The 18,296-nt window shown below is 50.7% G+C and overlaps 1 protein-coding gene across 2 annotated transcripts in view; it reads left to right on the top strand.

Annotated features, from left to right (window-relative positions):
• The window catches only part of TLN2 (talin 2), a 56,835-nt gene that overhangs the window by 30,493 nt on the left and 8,046 nt on the right, over nt 1-18,296 (top strand). For both annotated transcript variants that reach the window (XM_063313888.1, XM_063313887.1), the window contains exons 32-48: nt 388-510; nt 1,388-1,531; nt 2,382-2,543; nt 4,236-4,376; nt 4,562-4,743; nt 4,978-5,110; nt 6,226-6,327; nt 6,638-6,808; nt 8,367-8,513; nt 10,204-10,305; nt 11,162-11,281; nt 12,171-12,317; nt 12,409-12,575; nt 14,247-14,430; nt 15,212-15,337; nt 16,086-16,202; nt 16,721-16,906. In XM_063313888.1, coding sequence (XP_063169958.1) covers nt 388-510; nt 1,388-1,531; nt 2,382-2,543; nt 4,236-4,376; nt 4,562-4,743; nt 4,978-5,110; nt 6,226-6,327; nt 6,638-6,808; nt 8,367-8,513; nt 10,204-10,305; nt 11,162-11,281; nt 12,171-12,317; nt 12,409-12,575; nt 14,247-14,430; nt 15,212-15,337; nt 16,086-16,202; nt 16,721-16,906 — 2,454 coding nt within the window. The remainder of the gene's footprint in view (nt 1-387; nt 511-1,387; nt 1,532-2,381; nt 2,544-4,235; nt 4,377-4,561; nt 4,744-4,977; nt 5,111-6,225; nt 6,328-6,637; nt 6,809-8,366; nt 8,514-10,203; nt 10,306-11,161; nt 11,282-12,170; nt 12,318-12,408; nt 12,576-14,246; nt 14,431-15,211; nt 15,338-16,085; nt 16,203-16,720; nt 16,907-18,296) is intronic.

Here is an 18,296-nt window from a genome sequence, read left to right as displayed (position 1 = left end):
GCACAGGATTCGGCGAATTGGGTAACGTCGGAAAACCGGGTCACTCAGCAGCCAGGTGAAGCATGTTGTGTGAACGCAGCCACTGTCAAAGCGTATGTGCACATTGGTTACGGGACTGAGAAAGAAGACCAGGGAGGAGTCCAATCCAGCCTCAGCCAGACCCAAGATCGAAACACGTTCCCTTCCCCAAACTGCAGCCGCTGAGAGTCAGACTGGCAGAGAAGCGGCTTCAGCAGTGACAGACAAAGACGGGGGAACTCCTCTTGTGATGCTAAAACTTAAGAGCTGGTTCACTGGAAGTGAACACGAATGAGGCCGCTAGGAAGGGTAGCAACGTCTGACCGACTTCTGGGGGATAGTTTTCTCAAGCTGGCTCTTTTTCCAAAGGTGCTTGGGGAGGCAATGGCTGGCATCTCCCAGAATGCCAAGACCGGCGACCTTCCTGTCTTTGGGGAATGCGTGGGCGTGGCTTCCAAGGCGCTCTGCGGTCTCACCGAAGCGGCAGCTCAGGTGGGTCTCAGCTGGCATTAAGCCCAAGCGTCTGACTTGCTTGGACCTCCTGGTCCTCTTCCGGCCTTTTGAGTGCGTTTTGCAGAGCCTCAGGTTGAGCGGGATATTGCTGCGGGTGGTGTTTTGGGAACCCTGCAGCTTCTATGTTAGCCTGGTTACTCTGTGCCTTTATAAACACAGGTGGTCCTCACTTAACGACCATGATAGGGACCAGGAAATTGGTTGTTAAGTGGTATGGTCATTCAGTGAGACCAGACCCAATTTTGCAACCATTTTTACTATGGTCATTAAGCAAATCATGGGCTGTCAAGCAAATCCAGCTTCCCTGTGGGTGTTTTTTGCCAGAAACCGGGAAAAGTAGCAAATTGCAATCACGTGACCTCAGGAGGCTGCAAGTGGTTGGTTGTAAAAGCAAGCCGTCTGCCGAGTGCCCAAATTGCAATCACGTGACCGTGCAATGGTTTGCGATGGTCATAAGTCTGAATGCACTTTTTCCGAGGCTGTTGTAACTTTGGACCATCGTTAAATGAATGGTCATTAAGCGAGGACGGTCAGTCCAAGTTGCCAAGCACTTAGTTGGCCCCGCAAACGCCAGCCTGCTTGAAGATGACTCAGGTGGGGCCTTAAAGCCACCCCCCAAAGAGTAATTAAATATGTGGGAACCGGCATAAGGCCAGCTTTGTAAACGGGGTTTAAGTCACACTTTGCATTTCCCTGGCCTTTGGCTGGAACTGGAAATCCGCTTGGTCTCTAAAACTCGGCTGAACTACAAGGAACTCCCTTCTGCTTCCGTTTGGCGTCTTTCCCCGAAAGGGGCTTGGCTGAACTGCACGTTTCGCACTCTTTGCTGAAGCCCCTCTGTTTGCTTGCTGCCCAGGCTGCCTACCTCGTGGGCATCTCCGATCCCAACAGCCAGGCTGGCCAGCAGGGCCTTGTGGATCCGATCCAGTTTGCCCGGGCCAACCAGGCCATCCAAATGGCGTGCCAGAACTTGGTGGATCCAGCCAGCAGCCCCTCCCAGGTAATGCTCCCCACCCCCCGGGGCCCTGGTTGCTGCGGGTCTGGGCCGGATGGCGGCCCAAGGGAGTCCCAGCATCTCCCGCAGGGGATTCTGGGCCACTCTCTTAGGCTCGCCTCTTGCGCACGGGCAGCACTGAAAGCGTGGCCCTCCGGCACGGCTTCCCCAAGCAGCCTCTGCTGCTCAGCCCTGACAGAGACGCTTTTGCATCCTCTTCACCGCCCTTCCCTGCCAGGAGAGAGGTCTGCGATTCAGTTTTGAGAACAGGTGGTTGGGCGATGCACACAGAGCGGCCGTTGCGATGGGCTGTTAGTCAGCAACCCCCGCCCCCCCAGAAGAGGCAGTTAATACTCCTAAGATGGTTTGAAAGGAAAAGATGGGTTTGTTCAGCAGAAGCCTGAGAGGCAGCTTTGAAGAAGCTTCTCCACCCCGGTCGGGACCTGAATTCTGGAAAGGCCTTTCCTGTCCGAGGAAGCCTTGACTGGAGGCGCCAGGCTGGGATGGGTGGGCGGGCCTGGGAGCATGGCCAAACTGGGGTCTCCCCTGGGCCACCGATCGTCAGTGCTCTTCTGCATCGCTCCCCTCCCTGCTTGCTCCCTGGGGCCAGCAGAGGGAATTCCCTGTTTCCCTATAGTGCCCGGGGTGGGGTGAGGGTTGATTTTTAGCAGGATGGCAGCCTCGGTCTCCTGCTGTTGTCTTCTCTGACCGACGGCGGCCCTGCAGCGGCTCGGCGAGAAAGACAGTTCCTGCCACCAGGTCTTTGAAGAAGACGGACGCTCCTCCAGGGGTCACGCCCTGGATGTCCGGTGCACAAAGCCCAGGCCCTGCCCTGAGTCCCGCATGTCTCTTTCAGGTCTTATCGGCGGCCACCATAGTAGCCAAGCACACCTCTGCCCTGTGCAACGCCTGCCGCATCGCTTCGTCCAAAACGGCCAACCCTGTCGCCAAGAGGCACTTTGTCCAGTCGGCCAAGGAGGTGGCCAACAGCACGGCAAACCTGGTGAAGACCATCAAGGTGCGAGAGCCTCGCCGCCCCTGAGCCGCCCAGCAGAGATTAAACATAGATGGTTCATCTGTGGGGCTTTAAGGAAAGAAAGGCTCGTTTTCTTTTTCCAGAAAGCTGTTTCCACTCCCGTGAGGAAGGGTGGCGCGGCAGAGGGCGCATAGGGAACGGTCCCTCCGAGCCTCTCAGGAAGCCGAGGGCCATTAAGGGGACTGTTTCTGGCGATTGTCTCTCTTCCCAGTGAGAGGCTTCCTGTTCTCGATTTACAGGAAATGAAAGCTCGTTTGGGGGAAGCTGTGAAAAGTGAAAGGCCAGGCGTGAAAAGTGGGTGGTGCTGGAAAAAGGCAGAGAGGAGTCCTTTTGGAGATAACAGGTTTTTTTTTTAATTTTCTGCCTTTATCCAGATATTTATTTGAGGCACCCTGTTGGGGTACGCTCCTTTTCATTCTGCGGCAATCGGCTTGTTATTATTTAGTGCCAACATCTCTCTGGGTGGGGTTTGGAGTAAAATTGAAGCATCCGTTCAGGTAGGACTAAATTCTAAAATCCCAAATTGGATTTCAGCAACAATTTAAAATAAGCCCATTGTGGTAGAAACAAATCTCAAACAAGCCAAATCTACGCGTTTAACTAACAGGAAGGAAAATACAGGTGATATTTCAGTGAAAAGCAAGAGGAAACGAATAAGGTTTTGCAGCCCTCATAAAAGTAACATATGGAGCCTATCGTTCGCTGCTTGTACTTGACAAAAAGATGAAAACCAGAAAGAAAATGTGGTTTTAGACGAAAAAGAAACACTGGAGGGAACCAGATCTGCCCACTGAGAAACTGTCTATGCAGATGCTCCTGAGGAAACTTCCTTTCCTCTAATATCTAAATATTTGGATGCACGCAGATTTTGTTCCTGGTCTGCCAAAATTATGTTGTTCATTAGATTAATGATCTTGTAATTTTTTTTTAAGTTGAAGCATTGATTTCGTTTAATGATTTTTCTAGCAGGCTTTTATTTTTCTGCTTGGTAGAGTTAGATCTCCTTGAGGATGGCTGGGATAGGAAGCGATCTTGATCTTGCATATTTGGCCCTTCCAGAGAAAATGTCTGGTTTTTCACTGCCTTTTCAAGCAAAAGCTGGTGACTTACTTTCCCCATCTTCTGACCTTGGTCAGAATTCAGCGCTCGTTTTTAGAGTGTTTGTCTAGGAAAGTAGGAACAGAGATGGGGACGTTTGAATGCAGCATCCCAGGGTCATGTGATCACCATTTGCAACCTTCCCAGCTGGCTTCCAACAAGCAAAGTCAATGGGGGAAGCTGGATTTGCTTAACAACCACATGATTCACTTAATGAGCATCGCAAAAAAATCAAAATCGGGTGTGGTCCCGTGGTGCCTCGCTTAACAACTGCACTGCTTAACGATGAATTTACTGGTCCCTATTATGGTCATTAACTGAGGACTACCTGTATGTGTCCAGCGGACTTCAAAAACAAGAGAATTTGAACCCGACTTCCATCCAGCGCCCCTTCCAGCTCCAGCTGACCCATTGAAATAGGGGACTTAGCGATATTGCTGAACGTTTTGTGTTCTCAGTTGAACTCGCTTGCCTGAGCCGACTGTAGTTGCTTCACTGCTATAATTGCTTTCCCCGTTTTTCTTACCCTTATTTTTGCAAACGGAGCTCCCAACCACATTTATGTTTCCTCGTTAGGCTTTGGATGGGGACTTCTCGGAAGACAATCGGAGCAAGTGCCGGACCGCCGCCGCCCCCCTCATCGAAGCTGTGGAGAACCTAAGTGCCTTTGCCTCCAATCCGGAGTTTGTCAGCATCCCTGCTCACATTAGTGCAGAGGTGAGAGGAGGCCTTCCCAGTGATGGGGGGGGCGTTGCTTCTGGCCTGCTGCATTCCCCGCCCCGCCCAAGCCATCAATACAGTGTTGACCCAACAGCACCCGCTTGGAGGAGGAGGGGGAGGGACACTGAGGAGCCGCCTTTGCCACCCTCGGGCCAGCTGGCTCACTGGCCATCTCTTTCCAGGGCTCTCGCGCACAGGAGCCCATCCTGGCCTCCGCTCGGACCATGCTGGAGAGCTCGTCCTCCTTGATCAAAACGGCTCGCTCGCTGGCAGTCAACCCCAAGGACCCCTCCACCTGGTCCGTCCTGGCTGGGCATTCGCACACCGTCTCCGAGTCCATCAAGAGCCTCATCACTTCCATCAGGTGGCGCTTCCTCCCTCCCTTTCTTGAATTATTCTCTGTCAGCCCGCGCTCCAAGCCTCGGAAGAGACCTGGCTGCCCAGCGGGTGTCGAGAGAGCTTGGAGCGCAAAGCAGAAAGCCGGATAGGGCGGAATGGGAGGAATCAAGAGTGTGGAACCCTGAGGAGGAACTTTCCCGTGCCGGAAACCTTCGCTGCGGGCCCAGTTAACTAGCTGCCGCTCCGTTGTTCTCTGCAGAGACAAAGCTCCAGGTCAGCGGGAGTGCGACCATGCCATCGATGGAATTAACAAGTGCATTAGAGACATTGAACAAGCCTCCCTCGCTGCCGTTAGTCAGAACCTGGCCATGAGGGATGACATTTCTGTGGAGGTAAGGGAAGCTGGGTCTTGCCATTGCAGGAAAACCTTTCCCCCCCTGATGTGTGCTTGTGTTTCCCCTTCAAATGCAAATTGGAAGAGCCACCAACCGAATGGAGGAGGCAGCATTGTGGTACAGGTAGTCCTCGCTTAACAACCTTTCATTTCATGATGGTTTGGACGGTGCTGAAAAAACTAACTTACAACCAATCCTCATACTTAGGACCGCTGCAGCATTCCCATGGTCACGTGATCATCATTTTCAACCTTCCCAGCCAGCTTCTGGCAAGAAAAATCAATGGAGAACCATGTGATTTGCTTAAAGACCATGTGGTTCACTTAATGATGCAGTGATTCGCTGAACGACTGCTGCAAAAAAGGTCATAAAATTGGGTCGGATTCACTTAATGACCTTTTCGCTTAGCAACCAAAATTCCAGTCCCAATAGTGGTTGTTAAGCAAGGACTACCTGTATAAACAGACTGGAAGAGTTTCCCATGATGCACTGCTAACTGTGTTTAGGATGAGCAGACTTGGCCCATCTGAGATATGGGAAACAAAGGTGGTTTGCAAATGGAAGAAGGAAGTTTCTTCAGGATTAGGCTATTAAGTTTACCTTTTGGTGAGCTGTCCAAGGAATCTGGTTTATTTAAAAGACCTTCATGAGAGGAAGGAGGAGGAGAAATGAAGTTAGGGAAAAGGATGTGCATAATATCAGCTGGGGGGGTGACATATCCTTGGGGCTAAGTCTCATTTGCTCTTCGTTTTATAGCTAGGAAGCCAAACACCTGGGCAGGAGTCTTCACAAATGAGGCTTTGTTTTTTAAGTCTGCAGATGTTGTTTTTGACATAACCCAATCTTTGGTTTTTTTCTTCCTTTGTAACTTCCAGCATTACTGCTTTTTTAAGGACAAAGAGGACTACATAAAATTTATACCATGCTTCATTTTCTAAGAGCACTCCTGCCTTACAACGAGAGCTTGAATGCTTAACATTTATAGCGCAGCTCTCAGCATCTTGCCTCTGACAGCCTTCCCATCTTGGGGGGCTGTAAATTTACAGCTTTGTAATCGTTGATGATGAAAAGAGGGTAGCCCTTTTTATAACTGAGTAAAATTTGCACCTCAGGCCTTGCAAGAACAGCTGACCTCTGTAGTCCAGGAAATTGGCCATCTCATTGATCCCATTGCAACTGCAGCCCGAGGTGAGGCTGCTCAGCTTGGACACAAGGTAGGAGGCCAAGATGTGGCGGATGTCTGAACTTGGGGTAAGGGGTCTTCTGAACTGCAGTGATGGCTGGTTCTCCCATTGCCCTGAGGCAGTGTTCCTCAGCCTTGGCAGGCTTAAGATGTGTGGACATCAACTCCCAGAATTCCCCAGCCAGCATGCTTAAGGCTGCCGATGTTGAAACGCTCTGCCCTGAGCCATAACACAGCTTGTTTGGAAACAGAGAGCTGGGCTGGGGAGGGGGAATCCTTGTGGCCATCTTGGAAAGGGAAACCTAGCTTACCCAACCCCTTGGTTGTCTTCCCTTCCTCAGGTGACGCAGCTCTCCAGCTATTTTGAACCCTTGGTTCTTGCAGCCGTTGGGCTGGTCTCCAAGTTGATGAGCCACCAGCAGCAGATGAACTTGCTGGACCAGACAAAGACCTTGACGGAATCGGCCCTCCAGATGCTCTACGCGGCCAAGGAGGGAGGAGGAAATCCGAAGGTATCTGTCGGTGGGTGGTGGGGTGGGCTGCTACCGGAGGGGGGAAAAGCCCTCCCAGCAGGGGCGGAGAAGTGGCCTGTTGTGACCTATCTGGAACGGAGCGATAGCCCTGCCGTGGCTTTAGATTTTTAATCCCGCGTGATTCCTGCGTGGCTCGGCCTACTAAAACTTGCAACCCTCCTGACATGAGCTTGCCTTTTTGAAAAATGGTGGAAGTGTCTTCGAATGGGTGCCATTTGAGTTGGCAAGATGGAGTTGTGCTTTTGAACATTGCCTCCCATAAGAAGCACTGTAGAAATAAATTTTAAAAATGTGCAGATTAAGGAGATGGATCCTGAGCTGGGGCTGTGTGTGCAGGAAGTCGTTTAGACAGAAAGGAACACTTTAGCTTCAGGATAACGTGGATGGTCTGTTCCCCCAATTTACGGTCCTTCCTCTGGACGGTTGCCCTCCGTCCTCTCTCTGCCGGCCTTGCGTTCTCTGGTGGGCTGAAGGGAAAGCCCATCGTCTCAACCGTGGCAACTTTAAGATGGGTGGACTTCAATTCCCAGAAGTCCCAGCCAGCCTGGGCTAGCTCAGCAAGATGGGAGTTGTAATTTGAGATATTTGAAGGGCAGCCAGCCAGGTCTGTATATTCCCTGAAGTGTGTCACGTTTGTCAGAAGGAAATTTCATCAAGAAAACATGATTTGCATGTTACAAGTCTAAAAATACGCTCCTTGGGAGTAATCGCATTTCAAATGCTGGGCCGTGATGAGAGCTCTGGAGAATTCCTTTCCTGGCTCTTGTGCAAGCGCCTTTAATTAAAAACGCAGCCTTCGGTAATCAACTCCGTCTGATTATGGTCCTCCTCGAGGAGCTTGGGCGGCAAATGTTCTAATTGCCTTTTCAGAAAATGGATGCCTGGAATAAACTTTTGAGGCATTGGATTTGGGGAAGGGGGGATTGAACGCTTTCTCAAGAACGGCTTTTGCTTGAACATCAGGAAAAAAAGTTCCAAACATCACAAGCCGTTTGACTGTGGAAGCAGCGAGCCTCAGAGGTAATGGCCTCCCCTTTGCTGCCAGGACCACTTTAATTTGGATTCCTGCACTGTGCAGAGGGTCAGACTCGATGGCCTCGGCGGACCCTTCTAATTCTAAGACCCTGGGATTTTAAAGATGCCCTCAGCCTCTGTACTCTTTAGCGCTGAGGCCGCTCTGGGCAGCTGCTGTATTTCCTCTTTTATACCGCAGGAAACTTTTAATTCAGCTTGTGCTGCCCTCCTTTAGAGCTGCAGTTGCAGCAACATGGGAAGAAGCCTTTTTGGCAGGCTTCCTTTCCACCAGATCTCTGTTCTGCGGACATTGCGACACTTCTGTTCCAAAACCTCTTCCCTCAGAAGGAGCCCTGTTCCTTGTTGCCTTCCCCTCTGTTTCTACAGGAACCCTGGTCTAGGTTTGTTCAGGAGATCAGTCAGCATCCCATGCCTGTCCCACAGAAGGGCATGAGTGGGCTCTGCACGCATGAGCGCACCGCAAAGGAAAGGAAGGGTGACGGGTCTCTGTTGTATCTCCCAGGCTTCACACACTCATGACGCTATCCTGGAGGCGGCGCAGCTCATGAAAGAGGCCGTGGAGGACATAATGGTGACCTTGAATGAGGCTGCCAGCGAAGTGGGCATGGTGGGGAACATGGTGGACTCCATTGCTGAAGCCGTGAGCGAGGTGGGTGAGGACCCTCTGGATCCACTGCTGCTCCTTGTGAGGCTGCCAGGGTTCTGGCACATGCGGCTTTCTCAAGGCATCCAAGGGGGCTCAAGCTGACAACTATCAAAACTCTTTCTGTACTTCTTAAATGCTATAAGTAACCATCTTTTCTCAGCAGCTTTCATTTTATTATGTTGCCGGTTGAAATAGGGGAAGGGGATGCTTTGGGGATCTGGGGAACATGCCTGTGTGCACAGCCCTGTCCTCCTCCTCCCAGGCAGGTGGAAATCAGTCTGCTTGTCCTCCAGCTGGGTGGTCCTGCACAAAAGGGGTTGCTTCAGCCTCTCCTTGCATCTTGGTCATTCTTGTCAAGCCTGCAGACTGAGGCCTGACTTCATCTCCCATCATTTTCAGCCACTATCATGTTGGCTGATGAGTTTGCAGGGAGAGGAAGACTGCCCTGGCTTGTTGAGGAACCCTGTGGAATGCTTTAATCCAAAGTTGGAAATTGTCCATCACTGATTTTAGTCCCCTTTGGGGGATATTTCCAGAAGTGGAATTGTGAGAACCTTTCCCACTCCCTTTTTATGGGCCTACAATTCCAAACTTTTCTACAGTTGTGGTCCTTTTGTGGTTCTACAATTCCAAACCAAAAGTCCCAGCAGCCCAAGAATTAAAAACAGGAGTCATCTACAACACGCAGTGCAAGGACTGTCGCAGCCACTGTGTAGGACGGACAGGCAGAAGACTGGTGGAGTGCATCCAGGAAGACCAACTGGCAGTCAGAAGCCACCATGAAAAGTCCTCCATCCCGCAACACAAGGACACATGGACTCAGCCATAGTTTCAACTGCGAAGCTGAGAGCATCCTAAACCAAGCCAAGTCCAGAAATGCGAGGGGATTCCTGGAAGCTTGGCACTCGGACAAATCAGCCATCAGTAGACACGGCGAGACACCATTCAAGAGAGAGAACAGAAAAGCTAAGAAGGAAGCCAAAAGAGCAGAACACATCCCCTCCAGCAGCCAACACCCAGATAAGCAGGGTTAACACCAGACAAACACGGCTAAATAGTCTACACATCTGGCTGCTGGACCTCACAAGGATTTCCCAGCAAGAAAAGCGGCATGAACACCGAACTACTATGCCATGTGATTAAAAAAAACCTAGACAGACAAACAATCAGGCAGAAAACAATGTCCCAATAAAGGAACTACCAAGGAGGAAACCAGACCCCCACCAAGACTGGAAGGGCGAGCCACTGTGTATAAGCAGAGAGCAGGACCCCCCTCCCTCGCACTGATGATGTCACCTAGTTGAGTAATGAAACGTCTGCAAGCCAACCGCCAAGCTCAGAGAGCACCAGGGACTCCACAATTCCAAACTTTTTTGTTCCTTTCTAGGCACGAGAACATGCACCAACCATGCACGTGGTCAGGAAAGTCCTGTTCCTAGTTTGGTTCTTGACATGAACTTTCTAGTGAAAATCACTCCTGTGGATTCATGAATTCCTTATCCAGATTAGCTTTCTTCTAGGAGCACCTGCCAGAGGTGCTGGACTTCAGCTTTCATAACCTGAAGCTGGTGGCTGTGCTGATTGTGAATTATAGGGTGTGTAGTCCAACAGCTCTGGAGGGCCCCAGGTTGAGGTCTTCTGTTCTTGCTTGCTGATAGCCTTTCCTCTCTTTTCCACGCTACCCGCCATGCAGCTGGATGAAGGGACGCCACCAGAGCCCAAAGGGTCCTTTGTTGACTACCAGACCACCGTCGTCAAATACTGCAGGGCCGTTGCGGTCACAGCCCAAGAGATGGTAAGAGAAGTCCATGGACAGACCCGGGCACCTCTTGACCCAGGTCCTTGCTCATGGCAGTGGCTGGGCAGGACATAAAATCAGCAACCCCCTCCTCCGTTCTTCAGAGATAGCCTGCCTTGGCCCAAGAGTGTCTGTCTCAGCTCATCTGCCAGAGAGTCTTCAGATCAACTGCTGAATCCTCTCTCCTGGCACAGTCAGGAAAAGGCACTTGTGCAAACCAAAGGAGGGACATTCTTTTCTGTTACCTGATCATTTGTAGGATTGATGCCATCCACGTTGCTAGCCTGGCACCCTTTGGCTCAGTTGGGCATACTCTGGTCTACGCTAACCAGCATATTAGTGGGTACTGCTGGCCGGGAAGATGTCTGGTTTAGAATAATGCCTGAACCTGCCTGCATTTCTGCAGGTAGTTGGCTTTTGCTAATTGTGTTTCAGGAGATTTCGATCTTGCTTGATAACCAGTATCCACCAGAGGAGTCATTTGCTTGTTGGTTTATCCACTGGCGTTATTTTTATACTGCCCTAAAAGTTTTCCTTCTCAAACCAATGGATCACATGCATTAGTTTTTAATTTAAGGTGGGTCTGTTTGGCAAATGCCCAGGCTGCATTTCGATGTAGAACACACAGGGTCTTGGGCGAGAGGAAAAACAGAAAGCTGGAGCAACGGTTCAGAAGAAGTCAGAGCAGGACCTTCGTACGGCAGCAGGATCCCTCCATAAAGCGTGTCAGAATGCTGGAGGAGACTAACAGCAAGGCAAAATGGGGGGAGGATCTTCAGAAGCCCCAGCTGGGTCCTTGAATTGGTGTTGCAAGTCAACCGTTGCAAGCGGGTGTTCTTTCTCCTCCTCTCAGATGACCAAGGCGGTGACTAATCCAGAGGAACTGGGAGGACTCGCATCGCAAATGACCACCGACTACGGACACTTGGCTTCCCAAGGACGGATGGCGGCAGGGACTGCAGAACCGGAGGAGGTCTGCCATCCTTGGGCACCCCTTGAGTGAATGGGCAGCCCGTGGGGTTGTGGGAAAAGGGATACCCACAGTAGGGCTGGGGGCAGATACAGCAGTTCAAAGGTCGGTCTCCCCCTAGTTTTGGAAGCCGCTGTCAGAACACAGAGGAAAAAGGCCCCCATTTAGTTTTACAGTAAATCCCAATCATACCCCTAATTTGGGGGGGCTAGAGGAAACTAACCAAGGACCAAAATAATCAGATGCAGTTAGAATTTTCCATGTCATCAACTGTAGGACATACTTCTGTAACGAAAAGAAAATATCTCCTTCTGTTCTGTTTTCTCTCCAGTGTTCAGGAGGGGTGTTTAGTACTGCTTTTAACGGGCTTTTATTCTAAACAGCCACAAACGTCAGGATAACAGGCAGTAATGTAACATTGGTTCTATATTACAATAGCCAAGAGGGGTTTTTAGTATTACTTAGGATTGTATAGAGATGCATCTTCCTGATGCACTCCCAGTTAACGAGCTGGAAGCCGGAGAATAACTGTCCTAACAGCCGGGAAACGCACTGAGACAAGGAACTGGTCTCTAGTATTTATTGCTAGTACTTAACAGGAATCCTAACAAACTGAAGAAGCGTGGGAAAACCCAGACAAATAACCCCCAAGGGTTAAGGCGGTCCCGATCTGTGTCTCTTCGAATGGCTGCCCAATTCCTCAGTGCTACGCATGCGCTTGACAGTCTGGATGGGAGCCCCCTGCTCGCCATCCTTACTCATGACAATAACCCTCGTTCTTCAGGCTGCAGATTAGCTTTTCCTGCAGCCCCTGAACCATCATTCCTCCTGCTCTCCCTTGGGATGCCATCCAGACAGGAGCCTTTTATGCGATCTGTTCTTCCCTCTACAGATAGGGTTCCAGATCAGAACGCGGGTTCAAGAACTTGGGCACAGCTGTATTTTCCTGGTCCAGAAGGCCGGGGCCCTGCAGATCTGTCCGACCGATGGCTACGTCAAGCGGGAGTTGATTGAATGCACCCGGACAGTCAGCGAAAAGGTGGGTGCTTCCCATCGCCCGGCCCCCACCTTTGCCCCCCTTCCCTCCATGGGCCGACCCTGCAGCCACCACAGTCCCCTCTTTTGGATAGGTGTCCCTGGTGTTGTCGGCTCTCCAGGCAGGGAACAAGGGCACCCAGGCATGCATCACGGCTGCCAGCGCCGTCTCGGGCATCATTGCCGACTTGGATACCACCATCATGTTTGCTGCGGCCGGGACGCTGAACGCTGAGAACAACGAATCCTTTGCTGACCACCGGTGAGCATGGGCCCGTAACTGGGGGTGGGGGGGTCGGGCTGACCTGGCAGTGCCTTTCCGGTGGCGTAAGTGCTCAAGGCCATCCAGTGATCACCCTCAGCTGAAAAGCGTCAATCTGGGTTGAAAAGATGCAGGGCTTGGATGGTGAGAAGAAGGGATTCACTGCATAGAAGTACACAAGTGCCCTGGCCCCACTTCTCAGGGTTTCAAAATGATTTAGTGGCCCAAACAACCCCACGGGTCCTCCACCCAACCACCCCATTGCCTTGATGTCTTCAGTGGATGGAGAACTGGTTGTTGAAGCCCTGCAGTGGTGACTGTTTGTAGCTCTCACGCTGCCCTGTGTCTGCAGTAGAGTAAAACAGACCTACAGGGTCATCTTTTAGGATCCTGCAAAATCTGTTTAATCCAAGCTGAGAGGGGAAGAATCTATGATGTTCTGATGGGAAATGCCTCTGGTTTTAGGCTGCTTTCCTTCCCTTCTCATTTTCCTAGCTATTCTGGGAAATACAAACTTGTTTCTTCTCTGGTTCAGAAGCTCTCTTGGGAAGCAGCCCGAGAGGTTCTGAAAAGCTGTAGGATGCAAAATTTTAAAATATTCTATCGTTTAAAATTTTCAGTGTTATTACCCAGCCATGTGCAATTCCACATTAATGAAAGCTGCTGTAGAAATCCTTGAAGATTTACTCTGAAATTGCTTTGGGGGGTTTAGAAAGAAAGAACAGTCCAGCGGCTTATGAGGAAAGTGTATTCAGTCCTTGATTTAATAGTAGCAGTAGTAATGTGGCGTTATTCAAGACCCAGAGATCAAATTAACTTATTAATTATTGTATTTTAGGTAGGACAGATACGGAGTACAGAGGAGTCATGTCTTGGATCAGTAAACAGAAATCGTTTTAATTTCCTTTTGCCTAAATGAGATTTCTCCCCTCACCCTTGAACAGCTGATGCCTTGGTAAAGATAAATGCTTTGTCTGCAGAGGCAAATTCTACGTCAGACAAGTCTACGATTCTTTCACTCCTAAGCACAGGATTAGGGCTGGAGCTCAGGAATCCACAGCATTTTCAGTATCTTGAGAACATCAGCCACAGAGTTGTTTTTAGAAGGATTTTCTTGATTCTGTATTGTTGGGAGAAAGGATATTTAAACGTGCATGAACTCAAGATCTCTGTTAATAATGTTGTTCAAATTTAAACCTTGTTGTTTAAAAAAAACACCACACCCTGTTAAATCCACACCCGGAGTTAAGTTTTGATTATGGCAATATATAAATATAACAAACGTAATAAACAAAATTCTGTTGCATCACCCAAGAAATCAATGGTGAACCTGTGTCCACTCCTCAGAACTAATTCCAAAGCTAATTATGGTAACAGAATTTGGAAATGCTGCACCCATGATTGTAGCTGAGCATAATCAGAATGATTGGTTTGCTTTTTAAGTTTATATCACGTATTCTAAACTGCCTACAATATGATTAAAGCTAAAATGGAGGGTAAAATTCAAAAGGAGCATTCAGATGTGAGAGGCAATCAATCAGAAATGCATTAATAAAAATGACATAAACAGCTCCCACCTGTTTGCACCTGTTTATGCAAACGAGGAAGATGGTGCTGCTTGATTTTTGCCTGCTCCTGTATTTCTCACTTCTACGCTGTTTCTTTTCCCAGGGAAAACATTCTAAAGACTGCAAAGGCTTTAGTTGAAGACACCAAGCTGCTGGTCTCTGGAGCTGCCTCGAGCCAGGAGAAATTGGCCCAAGCGGCCCAGTCTTCGGCAAGCACCATCACGCAGCTGGCGGAGGTCGTGAAGTTGGGGGCAGCCAGCCTGGGCTCGGATGACCCTGAAACTCAGGTGTGTGTGGGCGGGTCATAGGATGGGCTCTGTCACAGGATTGGGGGGTTGGTTGTCCCCAAATCGCCCAGAGCCTCTTCCCAGGCAAGACCTTCTGTCTGGCTGGGTGAACTTAGAGAGAGGTCCTCTGCACCACAGGAGGTCCAGAAGCCTGGGAGCCTGCAAGTAGACGTAGGCCAATAGTCAGAGGTCAAGAATAGGAGGTCATTCATCTGGTTGGTGGCACCCTTTCACAGGACTTCATGCCACAGAAGAAATCCCTTATTCTCATCCCAATGTAAACTCTGTTGAAGATGTAGAAAATGCCTTCCAAGGCTTTGGACAAGTGCAGAGTATGGAAAAATCATCCCCGTACTACATCTGTCCCACTCTTGCTTGGTCTGCCTCAGCCTAGATGTGTCCGTGTGCATGTTGCGCCAGCATTTCCCTTCTGTGCGCCTTCCGGAACTCTTGAAATTGCAGCTCTTCCCAGAATTCCTAGTCTTCAGTCGTTTTGCGCCCTTCTTGCTGACCTGGGGAGTGCCAGGCTCCCGAACGGGGCATTCCTGTTGTGTCTGAGAATGTTAATTTCAGTAGAGGTTGATCAGTCCCTGGTGGGCTGGCGTGGGGCTGGGTATTCTGCAGGAAAGCAGATGATTAGAAGGCTGGCTGTTAAGATGATTGCCGCCCGTTCTCCGATACCAGTTTGACATTATAAGCTGAAATACCATCTCGCTAAACGCCAGAATGCATGGCTAATTGGGAGCAACAAAAGCAGCTAACGCGCCCTTCTGTTTGGCAGGTCGTGCTAATCAATGCCATTAAGGATGTGGCGAAGGCCTTGTCTGACCTCATCGGTGCCACCAAAGGGGCCGCGAGCAAGCCAGCGGACGACCCGTCGATGTACCAGCTCAAGGGAGCTGCCAAAGTACGGGGTTGCGTCTGCTCTTCCTTGTGAAGTTTCGGCCAGGTGGCGGATGGGAGCCCCCGTTTTTCGCTCTCAAAGCATCGCCGCCTCTTTCCTTTCCCAGGATTTTCAGAGTTGGCAAACCATCACTGGCAACTGTTTAAGGCATACGGTGGTCCTTGCGGATCTTCCCATTGCTAGAACTGTGTCTCTGTCTTTCCTCCTGGGGCAAATTCTGCCTTTTGTTTTCTTGCAAACAGCTTTCTGGTTTGTAGATTAAGCTCTGCATAGTTCTCTACTTCTGAGTTTGCTTCGTCCCTAAGCTGATAAGGCCACGAGACCTCAGACGAACACGTTTTCTTAAAAGGCATGAGCCTTCGTGGGCTTAAGCCTTTCAGTGTAATTTGTGAGTAAGAAAAGGTGCTACCAGACTCCTGGTTTTTTTGCCACCGTAGACTAACCCAGTTCTCTTACAATGTCACAAGAGCGATGTTTGCTCAATAAGTACCTATGGTTAAAGTTCCAAGTTTCAGCCTTGATGGATATTTCCAATTAGCCCTGATGTCTAGAAGACCTTTTCTCCGTTGGGCATCCATCCTCCACCACAATACTGGATTCCCTGCCAAGTTCAACGGTTTGCAGCCAAAAGGAGGCGGTGATGAATTGGCATCGTGTGGCATTTACCCTGACTTCAGGGATCACCTTGACCGAGGCCGGAACAGCCTGGGTCATGCTGCAACGCGTCCTTTTCTTTCTCCTTTTTTCCTAGGTGATGGTGACCAACGTCACATCCCTCCTGAAGACGGTGAAGGCAGTAGAGGATGAGGCCACCCGGGGAACGAGGGCTCTTGAAGCCACCATCGAATACATCAAGCAGGAGCTCACGGTAAACACACTGTGTCTGTATCCCTGCCCAGGGCCAGGACCCGTTCCCATGCAGTTTTTTAAAAGTGAGATTTAGAATCATAGGGTTGGAAGGGGCCTTCGAGGTCTTCAACCCCAGCCCAAGGCAGGAGTCTTCATACTGCCTCAGACAACTGGTTGTCCAATCTTTTCTTGACAACCTCCAGCGACGGAGCACCCACCACTCCGGGAGGCCAGCTGTTCAGCTGAGCAGCAATCTTCCTTTCGGGGTGGGGGGAGCAATTTTGACGGGCAGCAATCCCATCATTCCAGCCACTTCTTGCTCAGTGTGCCGGGGGAATCCCGGAGTGGGTCCCCCTTCAGAGGAAGGATCTAGTTTCTCGCCTGCCGGCTCTGGGCTTGCTTTCTTCAGCAGAGACTGAAACTTGTGGCCCTTGCCCCCACTCCCCGGACCTCTCCGTGGCCCATTTTGCATCGGACCTTTCTGTGGCTTTCTGGCATTTCCACGGCAGCACCTCTGATCTTTCTGCCTCCCTCCAGGTGTTCCAGTCCAAGGAAGTTCCCGAAAAGACCTCGTCCCCAGAAGAATCCATTCGGATGACAAAAGGCATCACCATGGCAACGGCCAAAGCCGTAGCAGCCGGGAACTCCTGCCGGCAAGAGGACGTGATTGCCACGGCCAACCTCAGCCGCAAAGCCGTGGCTGACATGCTGGCGGCCTGCAAGGTAAGTACCGTGGAGCTTCCCCCGAAGGACTCCCGGCTGGGCCGAAATCCTCCGAAGCATCACGGCAGGCCCAGTGTGCATTTGAGAAGCAGCTTGTGTGTGTGTGTGTGTGTGTGTGTTGAGTTGAAAGTAAGTTTCTCTTGTTTTCAGGGTGGCTTTGCTTTGAAAGCAATCTGGGAGGGACACGGATGATGTCTCTCTTTTTAAGTCTGTCTCCAGTTTAAAGTAGGATGTTTGGACCAGCTGGCCCCAGGAAGAGGATGGCCCTGGTCTTTGTCAACAGGTTCACGTAAGGATGAAAAGGCGAGAATGTTTCGCTGAGCTTAGGAAGAAAGCGAGGAAGGTGGGAGAGGATCGAGGTCTATGAAAGCATGCATGATTTGGTCAAAGCAGACAGATGTTTTTCTTCCTTTCTCAAGAGGCTGAGGCCAGGGGCCTTTCAACAGAGGCAACTGGGAGGAGATTTAGGACTGAAAAAGAAAGGACTTTACACAGTGCAGTGTGGAATTTATCGACCCGTGGAATTCATTACCACAAGATGTGGTGATGTCTGCTAGACCGGGTAGCTTTCTAAGGAGACTGGGCAGGTCTCTTGAGGGCCTCCACGTACTCTCTGGGTTGAGGGCAGCCTTCCTCCAAACCCCAGTTGTAGGGGGTGAGGCCCAGGAGGGGGTCTCCGTCCCCTGGAGGCCTCTGCCTGGCCGCTGGGCTGAGATGGTCTTAGCCCATCTTCGTGAGTTTTAAGGATGTCAGTGAAGTAATGTGTGAAGGTGTTGAGAACTAAAGACAGGTAGATGTCTTGCTAGTTATTTTGGGGCCAGTGCAGACAGGACATCCGATACGGTTCCTGCACGGTAATTCAGAGGGGGTGCGTGCAAACGAGTGAGTGAGTGAGGTGGATAGAGATAGTCTTTGCTTTGAGCTGCCCATTGCGGATCCTGGTGGCATTCCGAGGACTAAAGGAGGGGCTTGGGGGGGAGGGCGTGGGGAGCCACAGCCATCAACCTGGGAGCAGCCCCACCTGGGCACTGTTGTATCCCATCCTGCCCAGAGGCTGAGGCTGAGCAGGCAGGCCGCAGGTCCCAGTTCAAAACTCAGCTCGGCATTCGTGCTCACGAGCAAAACCTCCGCTCTCGGTCGTGCTTTGTCCTCCCCGGGGTGGGGATGGGGGTCCGCGTCTCCACTCACCAAGCAAGCCGGGTGCATGGAGCGCCTCTGCATCCTGGCGGGCTGGGATCTCCCCCTGGGCGGAAGGGGCCTTGATTAGCAATTGGAACATGTGGTTAATCAACCCAACCTCTTCGATCCCAACTCATTTCAGATTCAGCTCTCGAGAGCCTCCCGTGCAGTGCCCCTTTCTTCTTCGGTGGCTGGGGGTGGCAATGCCTTG

Source organism: Candoia aspera, chromosome 13 (assembly GCF_035149785.1).
Source record: "Candoia aspera isolate rCanAsp1 chromosome 13, rCanAsp1.hap2, whole genome shotgun sequence".
Taxonomy (NCBI): Eukaryota; Metazoa; Chordata; class Lepidosauria; order Squamata; family Boidae; genus Candoia; species Candoia aspera.
This window is presented reverse-complemented; position numbering and strand designations above follow the sequence as displayed.